General features: G+C 48.2%; 1 protein-coding gene across 1 annotated transcript in view; it reads left to right on the top strand.

The window, feature by feature from the left end:
* Positions 1-6,494, top strand: part of chchd6b (coiled-coil-helix-coiled-coil-helix domain containing 6b) — a 41,866-nt gene extending 35,372 nt beyond the window's left edge. The window contains exon 8 of the mRNA XM_076269316.1: positions 5,871-6,494. Coding sequence (XP_076125431.1) covers positions 5,871-5,894 — 24 coding nt within the window. The 3' untranslated portion in view covers positions 5,895-6,494. The remainder of the gene's footprint in view (positions 1-5,870) is intronic.
* Positions 6,495-17,163: the final 10,669 nt, after the last annotated feature.

Here is a 17,163-nt window from a genome sequence, read left to right as displayed (position 1 = left end):
CATGCTAGCGCAGTACAATGGAGGTCAGGATGTGTATGACTGCCATGGTGTTGTCAGGCAATTTGCGGGTGATGTCAACACAGCCTACTACCCCTTGTGCTTTAAAGATGCAGTCGGGGATTTTACGTGATTTCAAGCCCATATTTTTCAAGCCCATAAATTTTTTGTCACATTCAGCAATCATCTCAAGGCCGCTAGCTGTCCATTCCGTGAGTAGACTGTAAAAAAAAAACCTTCTGTCGCTATAGGCAGCCCAGGCTCCGAAAACTAGAAACAAACAAAATAGGGTCAGCCTGTCCCCAAACCAAAACTAAACTCTGCGTGGAATTTCTCTGGGAATGCTGAAGGGAGGGGTGAGATACCTCTCTGGTGTGTTTTGTATAATAAAATATAATGTATGTTTTTTTGCTGATGTCTGCTAATGAATGTAAACATAAACACAAGCAAATGCTACTTCCTGTGAAATCCCTGAGTACACCTTTAATCGAAGGCTTCATCCCTTGAGCCCCCCAATCCTTCTTCTTTCTCTCTCTCTCCCTCTCTCTCTCCCCCCCTCCCTCTCTCCCTCTCTCTCTCTCTCTCTCTCTCTCTCTCCCTCTCTCCCTCTCCCTCTCTCTCTTTATTGGTCTGACTGACACACGGCGCTTCTGGTCTCCACACTGCGGCAGAGCCGTGGAGGGGGGGTTGGGGTTGGCGGAGTCGAGTCGTCGTGCTCCGATGGCCAGTGACCAGTGGTTGGCCAGGCTTCTCTTAACGAGCTCTCGGCCTGATCTAGAGGGCGCACAGGCTACGGCTAACGAGCTCCAGGGCTCTCCGCCTGGCTTCGATCTGAGGGCGTTGGCTGGCTCCAGTCGCAGCTGAGGCCTGGCTGCCGGGGGTGTCGCTGAGTGCGGGCAGAGGAGGTGCGTCGGCAGAGGAGGTGTGGGGTAGGGGTGCGTGTGGTAGGGGTGTGTGGGGTAGGCGTGTGTGTGTGTGTGTGTGTGGGGTAGGCGTGTGTGTGTGTGTGTGGGGTAGGCGTGTGTGTGTGTGTGGGGTGGTCAATAGGGTTTGGTGAGGCAACTTTGTGACACCTCTGCGATAGCAGTGAGATGTTCCAAACGTCTGCAACAGCAGCATCATGCTGCCACTGTCCCCGGGCTTCAGAGCGATGGTTTATCTATTGTCTCTCTGTCATGCGCTCCTGCTCTAACTGAAATGCATTTAGCCATTACTTCAGCTCAGCCCAATCTCTCTCCCTGTGTCTCAATCTGTCACCCCCCCCCCTCCTTTTGCTGCCATAAGCTAATTTACATCACTTTGTTTCAATCGCATTCCTTTATCTCTCTGTCCTCTCATCTTTCTCTCTCTCTCTCTCTCTCTCATTCTCCTCCTGTGGGAGTGTGTGACGGTGGATCTCGTTCGCGGCGGCTCCCGTTTGAATGCTCTTTCTCAGCGCCTCGCTTTCCTAAAGGGTATCGCCGCGTCCCCTCTGACCCGCCTCGCCGCCACCGCGCTGGCACATCTCCCGCCCTGCTTCCGGAAGGTTCCGTCCCCGCGTGTCTGTCCCCTGCCCTGGCAGTGGCATTGTCATGCTTATAGGCCACGCTGACGGCGGGCCAAGAGGAAAATGTCAGGTGGACAGAGGGAGTGAAAAGCCTTTTGTCGTCCTCTGCTCTCTCTCGCCATCTTTTTTACTTTTATCAGGATGCAGTTGACTTTGGCAGCGACTCTGTTTTGTTCTGTTTTGAACTGCAAAAAATAAATAACAACATTGTCTTTTGGCTGTTGCCATGGTTTCAGCAAAACAGCAGGCCAGTGAGGACCGCACAGTGGTTAAAACCAGACTGCTCATGTGCAGGAGGGCAGGACACAAGCTGAAAGGAAGAAGTGAAAGTTGAATGGAGTTCTCAAAAAGAACAACTCCAGTTAGCAGGAAAGAACCGCTCGTTTGGCTACTGTGATAGAGACTGGACACTCAGCAGATAGTGACCCCTGAAAGCTCTCTCAGTGGCAAGGCGTCTGGCCATCTCTTTATAGCCATGTTTGTGATGGTCTTCTGAGCCATCCCTCACCTGTGTAATGAAGGGTGCAGTAGCACTGATATTACCTTATCATCTGCTAGTGCAAGGGAAAAGGCTCGAGTAGACAAAAGATGAAGGAAACTTCACAGCCCTGTTTTTCAACGTTTTTCAGATTAAATGTCCTGTTTGCCCAATTTAATTGGTGCACTGTATGTCACTCTGGCTAACTCACTGACTTTGGCTTTCTCATTATCTCACTCACTCTTTGTGTTCACCCATTCAGCTGGCATAGTGTACTTTCACTAAGTCAGAAATTCACTCTTGCTCATTCAAACTTTGTTCTTTCACGCACTAGGCCTGGGTCCCTTACCACACACACACACACACACACACACACACACACACACACACACACACACACACACACAGAACTGCTCCTGAAGGTCCTGAAGTAATGCTGTCGACACAGAGCAAGTGTATATCAACCACACACTTCTACAAAGCACAGTGTTCCAGACAGATGCCTTTCAGCCTGCAGTTGTTGCTCTGTAGGCTGTTATCTGTCAGTCATGACTCACTCTCTCTCTCCCCCCCTCTCTCCCTCTCTCTCTCTCTCCCCCCCTCTCTCCCTTTCTCTCTCTCTCTCTCTCTCTCTCTCTCTCTCTCTCTCTCTCTCTCTCTCTCTCTCTCTCTCTCTCTCTCTCTCTCAGTCTCAGTCTCTCTCTCTCTCAGTCTCTCTCTCTCTCAGTCTCTCCCCACTGTGCGCAGGGCTGTGTGTGCTGTAGCAGGGCAGTTGAGCTCAGCACTTAAAGACGGCGTTTAGCTCTCCTCTCCTGTCCTGTATTGCGCTGCCGTGTCCCTGACTCCAGTCCCACAGCAGAGGAGAGCACAAACATCTCACACAAATAAGCACTCACTCTCTCTATCCTCATGACACCAACAACCTCCCCTTCCAACACACACACACACACACATACACATATCAGCATAAATACACACACACACACACACACACACACACACACACACACACACACACACACACACACACACATATCAGCATAAATACACACAAACACACACCTATACTCATATGCCAGTGTGTAGGATCACAGATCTCGGGTTTTCCAAACAATGGCAAAAGAGAATGACAACGAAACACAGAGAGGTATTTCAGGTAGAAAACAGAAGAACGGAGGGGCCATGGAAGCACTAGTACATTTATTCAAATGGCAATGCATTCTGCAATTGGCAATTCAATGTGTAATTTAGTCTCAGTTTGAAAATATATTGTGCAATATGTAATTCAATATCCAGCGTGGCAATGCAATCCTCAGTTCAGTTTCTATTGAATTACATTTCCTATTGACATGTTTTTTTCTCTCTTAATTGAAATGGCAACTCATTTTGCAATTGGATATTCAATGTGCAACTTGGTCTTGTGCTACGCTGCACAGATGTCGGTGCAGCCTTTGAAGACTGAGGATAGTTACTTTATGTGATGTGAGCACCTGGCCACTGGGGCCATGGTCATTTCTGAGGAAACTCTGTCATCGTTACTGAGGAGAGAGACGAGATAATTAAAGACATCTCTCATTCGGAGAAGACCTGTGCAACCGTGCAGGGGAAGGACAATGATTGGAGCTCAAGACTACACACACACACAAAATACACAGATATGAACATGCATACACACTCATACACATTTTTGTACACACAGGAATACGAACACACAGACACACACATCTATACATACAGGCAATTGAATGTCTAGCCAGACACTGAACTTGCACATGCACTTCTCTCTCTTTCACACACACACACACACCACACACACACACACACTCCCACTCACTAGTGGCATCACCCTGTCAGGTGTGTGAGCGCTCCATCAGTGTCGGGCCCTAATGCGGCATCATTAGGCGGCAGGGCAGAGCGGAGGCCAGGGTGGACGCCTGACATGTCATTACGGGACATGCTGAATTAATAATGCAATAAAGCCCGGGCCCCCGTCACCACACCCCACCCCCACCTCACCGCCCCACCCAACACCACAGCGCACCACACCCCACCCCCACCTCACCGCCCCACCCAACACCACAGCGCACCCCACCCCACCCCACCGCACCGCCCCACCCAACACCACAGCGCACCACACCCCACCCCCACCTCACCGCCCCACCCAACACCACAGCACACCCCACCCCCACCTCACCGCCCCACCCAACACCACAGCGCACCACACCCCACCTCACCGCCCCACCCAACACCACAGCGCACCCCACCCCACCCCCACCTCACCGCCCCACCCAACACCACAGCGCACCCCACCCCACCCCCACCTCACCGCCCCACCCAACACCACCTCACCGCCCCACCCAACACCACAGCGCACCCCACCCCACCCCCACCTCACCGCCCCACCCAACACCACCGCAGGCCGGCCTTATAGCCGCTGACGGAGCGCTGACCGCTCCCCTGCATCCATACATCAGTCCAGGTCACAGCGTGGCCATGCTGGAGAGGGGAGGGGGTCCTTATCTCCCTCTCCCTCTCTCTACTTCCCCCTCTCTCTCTCTCTCTCTCTCTCTCTCTCTACTTCTCTCTCTACTTCCCCCTCTCCCTCTCTCTACTTCTCCCTCTCCTTCTCTCTATTCTTCCTCTTTCTCACTGTCACTCGCTCTGTCACAGTCACTGTCTGATGGTGTCGTTCTCGTGGTCATCTTATTATCTGTTTCTTCATCTCCTGTCATCTGATTGTTGTTGTTGTTGTTGTTATTGACTGTTTCTCTCTTCCCGTGACTCTGTGCTCCTCATCTCCTCTCCACTGGCTGTGCTCTTCTCTCCTCCTCCTTCTCCTCTTCCTTCTCCTCCTCCTCCTCTTCCTTCTCCTCCTCCTCCTCTTCCTCTCCTTCGTCTCATGCTGATATTCATCCCACTCTATTCTCACTTCCTGTTTTTCTCTCCTCCCTATCTTCACTTCTTCCCCACCTCTCCCTGGCCCCAGTCCCAACCTCTCCCTCTCTCCCTCCCTCCCTCTCTCCCTCTCTCCCTCCCTCCCTCTCTCCCTCTCTCCCTCTCTCCCTCTCTCCCTCCCTCCCTCTCTCCCTCTCTCCCTCTCTCCCTCTCTCCCTCTCTCCCTCCCTCCCTCTCTCCCTCTCTCCCTCTCTCCCTCTCTCCCTCCCTCCCTCTCTCCCTCCCTCCCTCTCTCCCTCTCTCCCTCCCTCCCTCTCTCCCTCTCTCCCTCCCTCTCTCCCTCTCTCCCTCTCTCCCTCTCTCCCTCTTTCCCTCCCTCTCTCCCTCTCTCCCTCTCTCCCTCTCTCCCTTTCTCTCTCTCCCTCTCTCCCTCTCTCCCTCTCTCCCTCTCCGTCTCCCTCTTCTCCTCTAACTCACCTCTACCAATCTGAGGCTCATCCCTCCTTCTCACGCTGCGAGGGAATCACACTAATGTACTCAGCGCCTTCCAGGGGAGTTTGCAGCGAAATGAAATCACTTAGTTAATGGAAGTTCTTTAATGAGGCCGTCCTCTTTGGGGTGGCAGGGTGGTATAAAAAGGAGGGTTGTGTGTGTGTGTGTGTGTATGCGTGTCTGTGTGTCTGAAAAATGGTGTGTGTGTGTGTGTGTGAGAGAGAGAGACAGAGAGAGCGAGTGAATAAATGCATGGATGTATAAGGAGTGATTGAGAGTCAAGTATTTCAGCTCGTATATGAGTGTCATTTTTTACTGTACCCATCGGAGGTGTGAGTAGCTAGCGCTAGCGGAGGTGTGAGACAGAGGTGTTCCAGTCCACATGCCCGTGTCCATTATGAGCACCATGTCATCTCTCTCTCTCTTTCTCTCTCTTTCTCTCTCTCTCTCTCTCTTTCTCAGAACACAATGGTGAACCACGGATGAGGAAGAGGACTCTGAGGAGGAAGACCAACGCCCATCTCTTCACTCTCTCCACTATGGCCCAGACTCAAAACTCCAGATACCACTTAAACTCCTGTGTGTGGGTGTGTGTGTGTGTCTGCATTGTAAACACACTGCTGCTGTCGTTGTGAAGGAGCACCTTGACGCAGGCAGTCGTTGGCACCTCTCTTATTTCATGTTTATTTTATCCACTTTAAGCTGCTGTCATTTGGGTGTCGCACAGATATGCTAATTATTTTTTTTTAAATAAGCACAGTGCCAGCTTCTGACAAGTACAAGTGCGCTACCAGCTTGAGTAATCAGCCTCTGTGTTTACACTGCAGGTGTACGTGTGTGTGTATATGCATATCTGAGTGTGTGTGGATCTGTGAGACTGTATCCATACATACCCATATTTGTGTGTGTGTGTGTGTGTGTGTGTGTGTGTGTGTGGTTTGACTTGACTGTGTTGAAGTGAAGTGTGTTATCACGACTAGCCATCTGCCTTCATCTTGAGGCTTTTTTTGTTTCTGGGCGAGGAGCCTCTGTGGTTGTTGGCTCGAGTGTTTTCACGAATAAAATAAAGAATCCGTCCAGCAAAAATCAGCATTGCACCTTTTTTCTTTGAAGTGTGGTGACGGAACCTCCCCAAGGCATGCTGTGTGTGTGTGTGTGTGTGTGTCAGCATGTGTGTGTATGTGTGTGTGTGTCGGTGCAAAAGAAGCATGTTAAAAGAGATCGAACGGGCAGGTGCCAGCTGAATTGGTTGCATGTGATGAGTACATGAAAGTCAAATAGATTCCTGGTTGAAAGTGTTGAACAGCATGCATACGAAAGATACACAAACACACACAAATATATACAATGATGGTTTTTGAAAAGTGGTGAGTGGTTAAGAGTATTTTCAACTATATCCTACTTGTCCACACATGCTTTCACATGTAAAACCATATCTCCAGTCTCTAGAAGGCACTTTTGTGTCTGGAACCAGAGCAGCTCTCCAACACATTGAGGCTGTGTGTGTGAAGAGGTGGATTTGGACTTGGGCACAGTATGCATATAGTGTAATAGGTGAATGGTATAGGTGAATTAAAAATGGTATAGGTGAATTAAAAATGCTGTGCACTCACACAGCTATCATACGGAGTCGAGCAAGATGGCTCTGTCTTTTTTTTCTTTCTCTCTTCACTGCACTTCGCTCAGGCAATTATCTCTTGACTCCTAACAAGCAGATATAGGCTGCCTCCATATCGCCTTTTACCCCTCTTCCCTTTCTACTCTCTCCTCCTTTTCCCTATCTTTACTCTCTCTCTCTCTCTCTCGTTTTCTGACTCAATCACTCAGTCGCTCGTTCAGCTGCCCTTTTCATCCCTGGACTCAAAAGGCCGCTGGTTGATTCAATGACATGGGGGGGGGGGGGGGGGACTGACCAAGTGTATGCTTTGACCAAGCCTTGTGATGTGTTGAGAGAAAGGTAGTTCACTAGCATGCTCTTTCTACCATGTAAAGGTGTGCGTAGCATTGCTTTGTGAGCTAAAGGAGTTTGTTAGCATGCAGATGGAAGTGCATCTAACTCCAGTCATCCAGGTGATCAGCGACTATCCCCCTCTCAGTTTCCATGGTAGCGGTAGCCATCAGCGATGTGCAGGTTCTCTGGCCTTCTCCTCTGACCTCTGCATTGTTCCTCCCGACAGTCTTTCTGTTCTGTCCATTCTAGCACTCGCTCTACTGCTCTGTTCATTCCACCACTGTGCTTTGTATTACCTGGCCTGTCCACCCACCTCACTCACTGCCAGTTGAATCAGTTCAGTACCATCTAATATAGTGCAATAACAGGACTACATTTCAAGGCACTTTACAGCTTTAACTTGAATGTGAACTTGAGCCTGAGCCCACTAGAGCACACCCTAAGACCTGTGTGAATATGGAATGTGTCCCCTCTGTCAATTTCTCCGTATGGCACCTTTGCCAAACCTTAAGTAACATTTCAAACAGATCCAAGCACACTACAGTCAACCAGAGCCAGCCTCTGATTCAGACTTCATTTCCCTTTGGGCCTCCATTTGAAATCCTTCATTTCCAGCCAGTGAAGTCTGCCCAACAACATTTATATAGCCTAGCTCTTCTTTTGGTATACATAGTGCTTTCAAGTGAGAGGGGGGTGTTCCAGTCACACACTCTCACTCTTGTGCACTGTATTGGTCATATAGACATTTTGCATGCTATGATTAAAAACAAACTCCTCTTGAAGAAAGAGCCAGGTCTTCCACCCAAGCAACAGTCTGCATAGCTGCCTGAAGCCTGTGTCTGTGATTCACTACATAGCTGCTTTAAACACGGCACCTTAGTCTCCCTTGAAAAGCCAATAGCCATGACTTACACTCCAGTGTGTGTGATTGTCTGGAGCATGTTGTCTGAAACTCACTGTTCACTATAGTTATTATTTATTTATTTATTTATTCCCATTTTGAACATGGCACCTTGGTCTCCATTGCCAAGCCAGTAACCATGAGTGGGGTGAGAATACAACACCAGCCGCTCCTACCACAGCCTGTCCAGGTTTGTCCTCCTGCAGGCTTCAAGGACACTTGTGGTCCCCTGTATAATATTCAGAGCGTGAGAGAAACATAAAAGCTCCTTTACTTTTCAGCTCCTTCCGAATCATTATTTCAATTATCTCAGAAAAAACTACAATAGCACACACACACACACTGCTACATACATCTCTCTTTTTCTCTCTCTCTCTCTCTCTCTCTCTGTTTCTCTCTCTTTCTAACGGATTGAATGCACAAGGAGCAGAAGACGGTGGTCGCTGAGTGCTGGTTGCCGTGGCAACGGCGAGGCGGCTGATTGGTGTGGACAGCTTGAAGGTAGCAGGTCAGAAAATGGGATCTTTCTCTCTCAATGTGTCTGTATTGATCTCCCGTCGTCGCAAATTGCCGCAGCTGTGTGTGTACTTGTGTTTTGTGTGTGTGTGTGTGTGTGTGTGTGTGTGTGTGTCAGTTGAACATGAATATAAATGTCTTCCATGACGAGAATCTGTACTTCAGATGTATTGCACAGAGCAACATCCAGTATCCGATTAGTCTGTTTGAGACTCCATCATTCAAATCCAATATTTACGAGTAGCAGTGTGTGCGCAGTCAGGGCAGCTCTGGGTGTAGCATGACACACTCTGTAGTGTTAACAGAGCTTGAGGAATAATGTGCTTATTTTCCTCATTAACTCCAGCTAACGCAGATTGATTGTAGCGACATAGATGAGGGAATCCAATTAAACTGATATGATCGCCGAGACTGTAATGCAACAACCAATAATGTTTGTGTATTGATTTGGTGATGGTGGCGGAGTTGGCTGACAGGGAATGGAGATGATGAGTGGGAGACAAAACTGAACAGAGTGCTTGAACCCAACACTGGCACATCTCCTTGTTAACCTCATACCAGCTGTGCTTGATCCCAACACTGGCACATCTCCTGGTTAACCTCATCCCAGCAGGGTCACGGCGACGGTTCACCTTTGCGCCCAGAGCCTCATCTCCTGCTTAACTTCATCCTAATATTCAACGAGACTGAATAGAGTTCATACAAAAAGACAACTGCATGAAAAACATGCATATGATAATACACATATGATCAGTGAAGAAGAGATTGTGATGGCTTGAAGCTGGAGATCCCTGAATGAGACTGTCACACACAGACATCACTGGACATCAGAGAGACTACTGCAGAGACCACAAGCTGAATCCTGCAGTAAGTCAAGTCCTGTATGCCCCTACAGTATTTTCCCACATGCAGAAAAAAAGATGTTATTATTACAGTGTATGAAAATGCACTGTACTGTTCTTCCTAGGCTTCTTATTATTCTTTTAAAGCAGTTAATGCAGCTTCAACTGTTTAATGTAGAAACTTCATTCAAACTGTGTTGGGTCTTACTTAGGACATGTGGGCATTTGTATTTTTCATCTTTGTAAAAACATGCCTATTTTTCATCTTTGTAACTTTAAACTTAAACTATTAATTAATGCCGGTACCCAGCATCGCTTAAAGCGCCTTTAAGCATACAAGTCCTCACTACAGTAATTCACTTTTAAATAATTTAAGACAGTGTGCAGTTCTACCACTCATGACTGTATAAGACAGTGTGCAGTTCTACCACTCATGACTGTTTAAGACAGTGTGCAGTTCTACTACTCATGACTGTATAAGACAGTGTGCACTGCAGTTCTACTACTCATGACTGTGTAAGACAGTGTGCAGTTCTACCACTCATGACTGTGTAAGACAGTGTGCAGTTCTACCACTCATGACTGTATAAGACAGTGTGCAGTTCTACCACTCATGACTGTATAAGACAGTGTGCACTGCAGTTCTACCACTCATGACTGTGTAAGACAGTGTGCAGTTTTATTACTCATGACTGTTATAAGACAGTGTGCAGTTCAACCACTCATGACTGTGTAAGACAGTGTGCAGTTCCCCAACCGTCCTCTAGTTCTGTCCGGCCCCTGGTCCAGCAGTGTGATTGGGCTCCATGTGAAACAAATGAAGCATTAAGATGTAGTCAGATGAACAGCAGCTGTGGGCTCACACTGTCCCTCTCTCAGCAGCTCTCTGGCCAGCACCGGCTCCAGTTTCATATTTCAACACACCAAACCAAAACCACCCCAGAGAGTTTGAAATAATGCTTTTAAAATAACAGTCTTTTGTGTTTGTGGTTTGCTGTTGTTCACGGGCAATACCACTTTTCTGTTGTATGAAAATAAGGTATTTATTTCAGTACAGGAAGTGGTATTGGTCCTCTTTTCTTTCCAGTGACCGCATCCCCTTCCACTCGACCAATACCACAGAGGCACAGTGTCTGCCTCGGGAGCTGAAGCCTGGATGGACTTTTATCATCCTGCTCTATCAGATGAGACTAGAGTGAGGTCTCCTCTTTGACAGGTCTGGGGCAAAATATTACCAGGGGAGTTCCTGTTATGACATTGCACTCGGGGATAAGAGAATCTAACATCGCCTAATATTGTTACACCGCCTCGACAGCCTCTTCAGAGCTCTGCTCATTCTTCTAACCTCTCACTCTGTGTGTGTGTGTGTGTGTGTGTGTGTGTGTGTGTGTGTGTGTGTGTGTGTGTGTGTGTGAATGGGAGATTGTTCGATTGTGTGTGACTGGGGACAGAGAACATCAACGCCAAATTCCTCCATATCTGTTTGTGGAAACATGAACAGCAAACTGTCAGCTCGCCACATGTGCGCATAACTTGCTGCAACATATTTTATCAATTCATTCGACCAGAGAGATAATCGCAAATGTCAAGAAACCCGACCTTGTACTTCTGACACCCTTTTGTGGATACTGTAGTTTAAGACTGGTTTAGCTACTAGTAAATCCCAAGAACTGCACAACAACTTTGACTTCATGCTGAAATCTAATGCTGACACAGCCTCGTCAAAGCTGTAATGTTTTCTCCAGAGCGGGTGAAGTGAGATTCAGAGCATTGTTAATCTGGTGATTGTTATGTCTGTCTAACTTGACGTCAGAATAAAGGCTTAGCTGTAAACAAGATATGCTGACTTACTGGGAGTAGTCCTCTTAGAGATCTCAGTTAAATCTCTTCATGTTGCCAAAACTGGGACAGCAACACACACACCACACACACACACACACACACACACACATACATACACACACACACACACACATACATACACACACATACACAAACAAACAATGCATGCACAAGCATTTCTTCACTTCTCAAGCATTTCATCTTGAGTCTAGTCTCACTCCATGTTAACTGTTGAAGGTATCTCTGTTTCTGAGTATATATGAACACACACTGCTCTCTCTCTCTCTCCCTCCCTCTCTCTCTCTTTCTTTTTCTCTCTCTCTTTCTCTCTCCTTCCCTCTCTCTCTCTCATCCCTCTATCTCTTGTTTGCTCTGTGATCTTATCAGATAGAATGGGAAGGTGATGCTGTTATCAGTTGTCTGCTAGATTGTGTGTTTGTGAGTGTTTATATGTGGGACTGAGGAGAGGTGGGAGTAGACTTGATTAACCCCTCCACACACACACACACACACACACACACACACACACACACACACACACACACACACACACACACACACACACACAAAGATAGGGAGATACACACTCACAAAGGGCATGCCCCTACACACAGGCACATTGTGTTTGCCACCACAATGCACTTCCTGTGTTCACAGAGGGCCTGTGTGATTGAGTGAGGCCTGCGCTGTTTCCTTCGTCAGCACTCGGTCTCAGACCGGTCTGAATGACCCACCTAGACAAAGAGAGGGGACCATCTGAACTGTCTCCCTATACACTCTGCATGTGTGTCTATACACTCTGACTGCATGTGTGTCTATACACTGACTGCATGTGTGTCTATACACTCTGACTGCATGTGAGGCTTTTGTCTTGTATGTATGTATGTAGGAGATGAGACAGAGGAGTGTGTGTGTGTGTGTGTGCGTGTGCGTGTGCGTGTGCGTGCGCGTGTGCGTGCGCGTGTGCGTGCGCGTGCGCGTGTGCGCGAGCGCTCTGTGTGTATTCATGCATTTGTCTAGTATACATGAGAAGAGTGTGTGTGTGTGTGTGTGTGTGTGTGTGTGTGTGTGAGATGTGGACACCATGACGTGCTGCAGAGGAGACCATGGGGTTCAGAGCTGGAGCAGACATTAAGGAAGCACATAAAGAACTACACCTCAGATCAGAGGTGATGTGACTTAAAAGATTACAGCACTTAGCTGTGGTAATTATTTTTTTACACGAAGGCAGCGGCACTGTGTGTGTGTGTGTGTGTGTGTGTGTGTGTGTGTGTGTGCGTGTGTGTGTGTGTGGTGTGTGTGTGTCAGAAAGAGTGCATGAGAGAGAGTGTGAAAATGAATTAGAGTGAGAGTTAGCAAGACGATATCTCTCACACACACACACACATACACACATACACACACAGCACGAGCAGGCAAGAATGAGCCCAACGTCATCGTGCTCTCTGGCTGGAATCTTCTCATCTGACTTATTTCCCATTAATGACTATTCATCAGTTCAGCTTAATTATGCTAATACATTAACATGCACTACAAGGAAGAAACCATCTAACACGCAGCTCCCCCTAATCAAAGCTAACAGTCCATACAGGCCAAGGTGGTTCCACTGGGGACAGTAGATGAGATGAATTGAAGTCATTTCTCTCTACGTGAGTCACTCAGGTATTTTGGTATTTTTTGTATTTTTGCTGTGTGCTTGGCCAGACACTCTCTCTGCGGTTGAACATAATCCTGGTGTAGCTCCTATCTCATATGCTGTGCTTCAAAAGATCCCTCTTCCCCAGCATACTACTCTTATATCCTCTCACTCGCCGCTCTCTCTTCCAGTTTCACACACACACACACACACACACACGCACACGCACATACACGCACATACACATGCACACACACACACACACGCACACACTTAATACACGCACACACACACACACACTTAATACACGCACACACACACACACACACCCACACCCCACATACCACACACTCCACTCATAGGCGCGGGCTTCCAGGAGATAGTTTCACCTCCCACACTCTCCAGTGTTGCTCAGCCTGCACCTGCTTCCCATGCATGCTGATGTGCCAGTCACATGGCCACCTGCTGTGCTGTGTGTGTGTGTGTGTGTGTGTGTGTGTGTGTGTGTGTGTGTGTGTGTGTGTGTGTGTGTGTGTGTGTGTGTGTGTGTGTGTGTGTGTGCGCGTGTGTGTGTGTGTCCGTGTGTGTGTCTGTGTGTGTCACTGAAAGCATAGCTAATGGTAAATTCTATTCTCTGGAGCTATATTTATCAGTCACACTGGCCTGTTTTCCAGATGGAGGGGGTGCAGCAGTACTGTGTGTCTGGGGGATTCTCCCCGGAGGCGTGCCTGCAGTGCCACCAGTCACCAGCAGATGGCAGTGGCGTTACCCTCAGCTCGCTGCTCTTCTCTTCTCTGAGCCTGTAATCACGGGCTGCTCCCGCACCTCTCCTGTCTGTCCATCTCCTATCCTCCCAGCATCAACCCTTCATGCACAGCTGCAGACCAAACAACATTCTTTCCTTATCACGCCCTTCCTTTTTCTCCTCACACACTCTCACACACTTTTCACTGGCCCAGGAGAAGGGTGTGTCTCTGAAAGTGTGTGTGTGTGTGTGTGTGAGACGAGAGAGAGAGAGAGAGAGAGAGAGAACGAGTGTGAGAGAGGAGGAGCAGGAGGCCGACTTATTTCATGCTTCATTTAGCACATAAGTTTCCTATCGCTGTGCTGAATTACCCAACAGTGGGGTGTCGGCGTGGCCTTCCCCCGGCGGGTGAAAACGTCTGTGTGTGTGTGTTTTTTTTAAATATACACACCCAACGCAGCACGGCCGAGAGGAGAGGAGAGGAGAAGCGTGCGCTGCGTCTGACCGACACCATGGATCCGTGGAGACGCAACGCCCGCATCTGCGTCTCCTGGAGAGGAGAGGAGGGGAGAGGAGGGGAGGGGAGAGGAGAGAGGAGAGGAGAGGAGAGGAGGAGGAGAGGAGGGGAGGGGAGAGGAGAGGAGAGGAGAGGAGGGGAGGGGAGAGGAGAGGGGAGAGGAGAGGAGGAGGAGAGGTGAGGTGAATATAGTGCTGCAAGCTGTTGAATATAAATCACACACCGTTGTCGGATAGATGCACAAAGAAGGAAAAAAAACAATACAAAAATAAATAAAAAACAAAAAAAACAAATACAAACACAAAGTCATAAACATTCACAAAGCGTTTTAGAATGTGCCCTCATATAAGCCTTCATGCTCACCTACGCCTCATCTCTCTCTCCCTCCCACTCTCTCTCCCTCTCTCTCTCTTTCTCTCTCCCTCTCTCTCCCTCTCTCTTTCTCTCTCTCTCTCTCTCCCTCCTGCTCTCTCTCTCTCTCTCTCTCTCTCTCTCTCACACACACACACACACACTCAGACATGCAGATTTTCTCCACAATGTCCCTTTCTCCTTGTCTCTCATATCACCCAAAAAGAAATGCTACTAAATGTGCCGCATATTTATTAGTAATGACCAGTTATTACCCTCTTGAACACATAGACAGACAGACGCACACACACACACACACACACACACACACACACACACACACGTAGAGTGTGATTTGGTGTGTTCAGGGTTAGGCGGTGCTTTTGGGCTTGTTAATTCTAGCAGAGCGATGACCTGGAAAGGCTTCATGTGTGTTATTAGCAAGGCTGTCTCCCCTCAGCTCTCCTCCCCTCTAACCAGCAATCACTGTCTGCCTATAACACTGTCATTACACACACATTCCACCAGGCTCGCCCGCTCTCTCTCTCACTCTCTCTCTCTCTCTCTCTCTCTCTCCACCCCTATGTGCCTTTCTCACTCTCTTTTTCTGCCTGTCTCTATGTCTCCCCTTCACTCTCTCTCTCTCTCTCTCTCTCTCTCTCTCTTTCTCTTCTCTTTGTGAAAGGAAGGTCAAGGTGGGAGTGTGTGTGTGAGGGGTGTGGGGGGTACTGGTGTGCATGACTGTGTGTGTCTGTGACTTTGTTTTACGCGCATATCTCACTCTCACTCTATGTGATAAATGTGAATAGACACTTGACAGTGTGTGTGTGTGTGTAATCACTAGCCTCGTGAGAGCAAGGGGACCCCTTTGGTTGACCCTTGACCTCTTTTCCTCTTTTAGCCAGGGTAGGTGCCATCTTACACACACACACACACACACACACACACACACACCTGTTCCATGCGCTTCAGTTCTTAAATCACCATGGTGATGAGATGAGACACAAAACTCTATGCCATGCATGCCCCTTCACATATATAACACGAAGCCTCAGCAATGCTATGAATGCTCCAAGGATTTATTATGAGTAATATCCGTGACATAGATATTTTCTTTAGGATTGCGTCCTCAGTGACAGCCCAGTGAAACAGTAACAATTTATGTACAGCTTTGGTATTGTTGACATCATAAATACCAACGTGCACACACTTTCCAAAATGAAAACCATATAGTCCATATTGAGACGGCACATACAAATGAGACAAATCATGGCGTGCTCTGTGCACATTTCATCTCACTTGCCTGCAATGTGATGTTTGAAAAGAGGGGCTCTTCATCAGACCTGTTCTTGGGTTGCTGTCACTGTTGGCAGTGTGAGAGCATGAGAGAACACTGACTCCCCAGCCCCTCAGAGACAAGCCAGGGAGACAGAGTAGAGAGGAGAGTAGAGAAAGACTGAAGCCAGGATAGCATAATAGACAGAGGATGGACGGATGGGTGGATGGATGGATGGATAGACGGATAGATGGATAGGTGGATGGATGGATGGATGGATGGATGATAGGTGCTGTTCACTTCTTACTATCATACTAATCATTTGTGTTTGGAGAGAAAAAAAAAAACACTGACACATTCCCTCTCCTAGAGATACACTCTTAGATTCTGTATGTAGATGCAAAAGTCACCGTGCAGAACAGCCACATTGTAGCAGTGAAGAGAAACGGATTCCCGGTAAAGGAAACAAACTCTTCTGAAGTGGATACGGTGAGAAAGACAGACTGACTCTCTGTGTTCTGCATGACTCGAGGACACTCCTACAGAAACTTGCTGGAGGCTCATAGCATCTGCCATGTATGCATCCAGCACATGTATGATCATGGGAGTATGGATGTGTAACGGAGGTTGTCTCTCCCCTCCCTCGATCACTCTGTGTTGTGTTGAACCTGCGCGATTCAGCCCTGCACACTCCCGGACTCGAACCCGTGAACAGCAGCACCTCGGATCGGGAGGCGAGTGTGCTGACAGTTGAGCCAATAGCCCAGGCTACTGGCTCGCATGCCAGCAGCACTCTTGAGGCGTCGGGGAATGAGGTTTACCAACGTTCCACAAGCACAGCTAAGCTAGCTGGCATCTGTTACAGATGCATTAGTGTATGGTTTCATATGCCTGGGTGGCTCAAGCCAAATGTCTCCATTGTCTCCATGCACTGAGGAAAACGATAATGTTAATAAATATCTTTGATCCGGAAAATCAGGAGTTCCTTGTGCCACAGCCTGCCCTCACTCAGCCACATGTATTAGAAGCATGGAAGCATGACACGCTTATAGGTGAACAGTATAACAAGAACTCAGGTGTGTCTGCTGAAAATCCGTCACTGTTTTCAGAGGATGTGAAGAGGTACAGAAGTTGTGAAGGTGTGAAGGTGTGAGCCAGCCGGCATGATAATCAACCTG

The sequence above is a fragment of the Alosa pseudoharengus genome, unplaced genomic scaffold (assembly GCF_046254945.1).
Source record: "Alosa pseudoharengus isolate Yale_2024_CS ecotype anadromous, Long Island Sound unplaced genomic scaffold, YU_APseudo_1.1 YU_APseudo_1.1_scf_5, whole genome shotgun sequence".
NCBI lineage: Eukaryota > Metazoa > Chordata > Actinopteri > Clupeiformes > Clupeidae > Alosa > Alosa pseudoharengus.
Note: the sequence above shows the minus strand (reverse complement) of the source record. Positions and strands in the feature narration are given on the sequence as shown.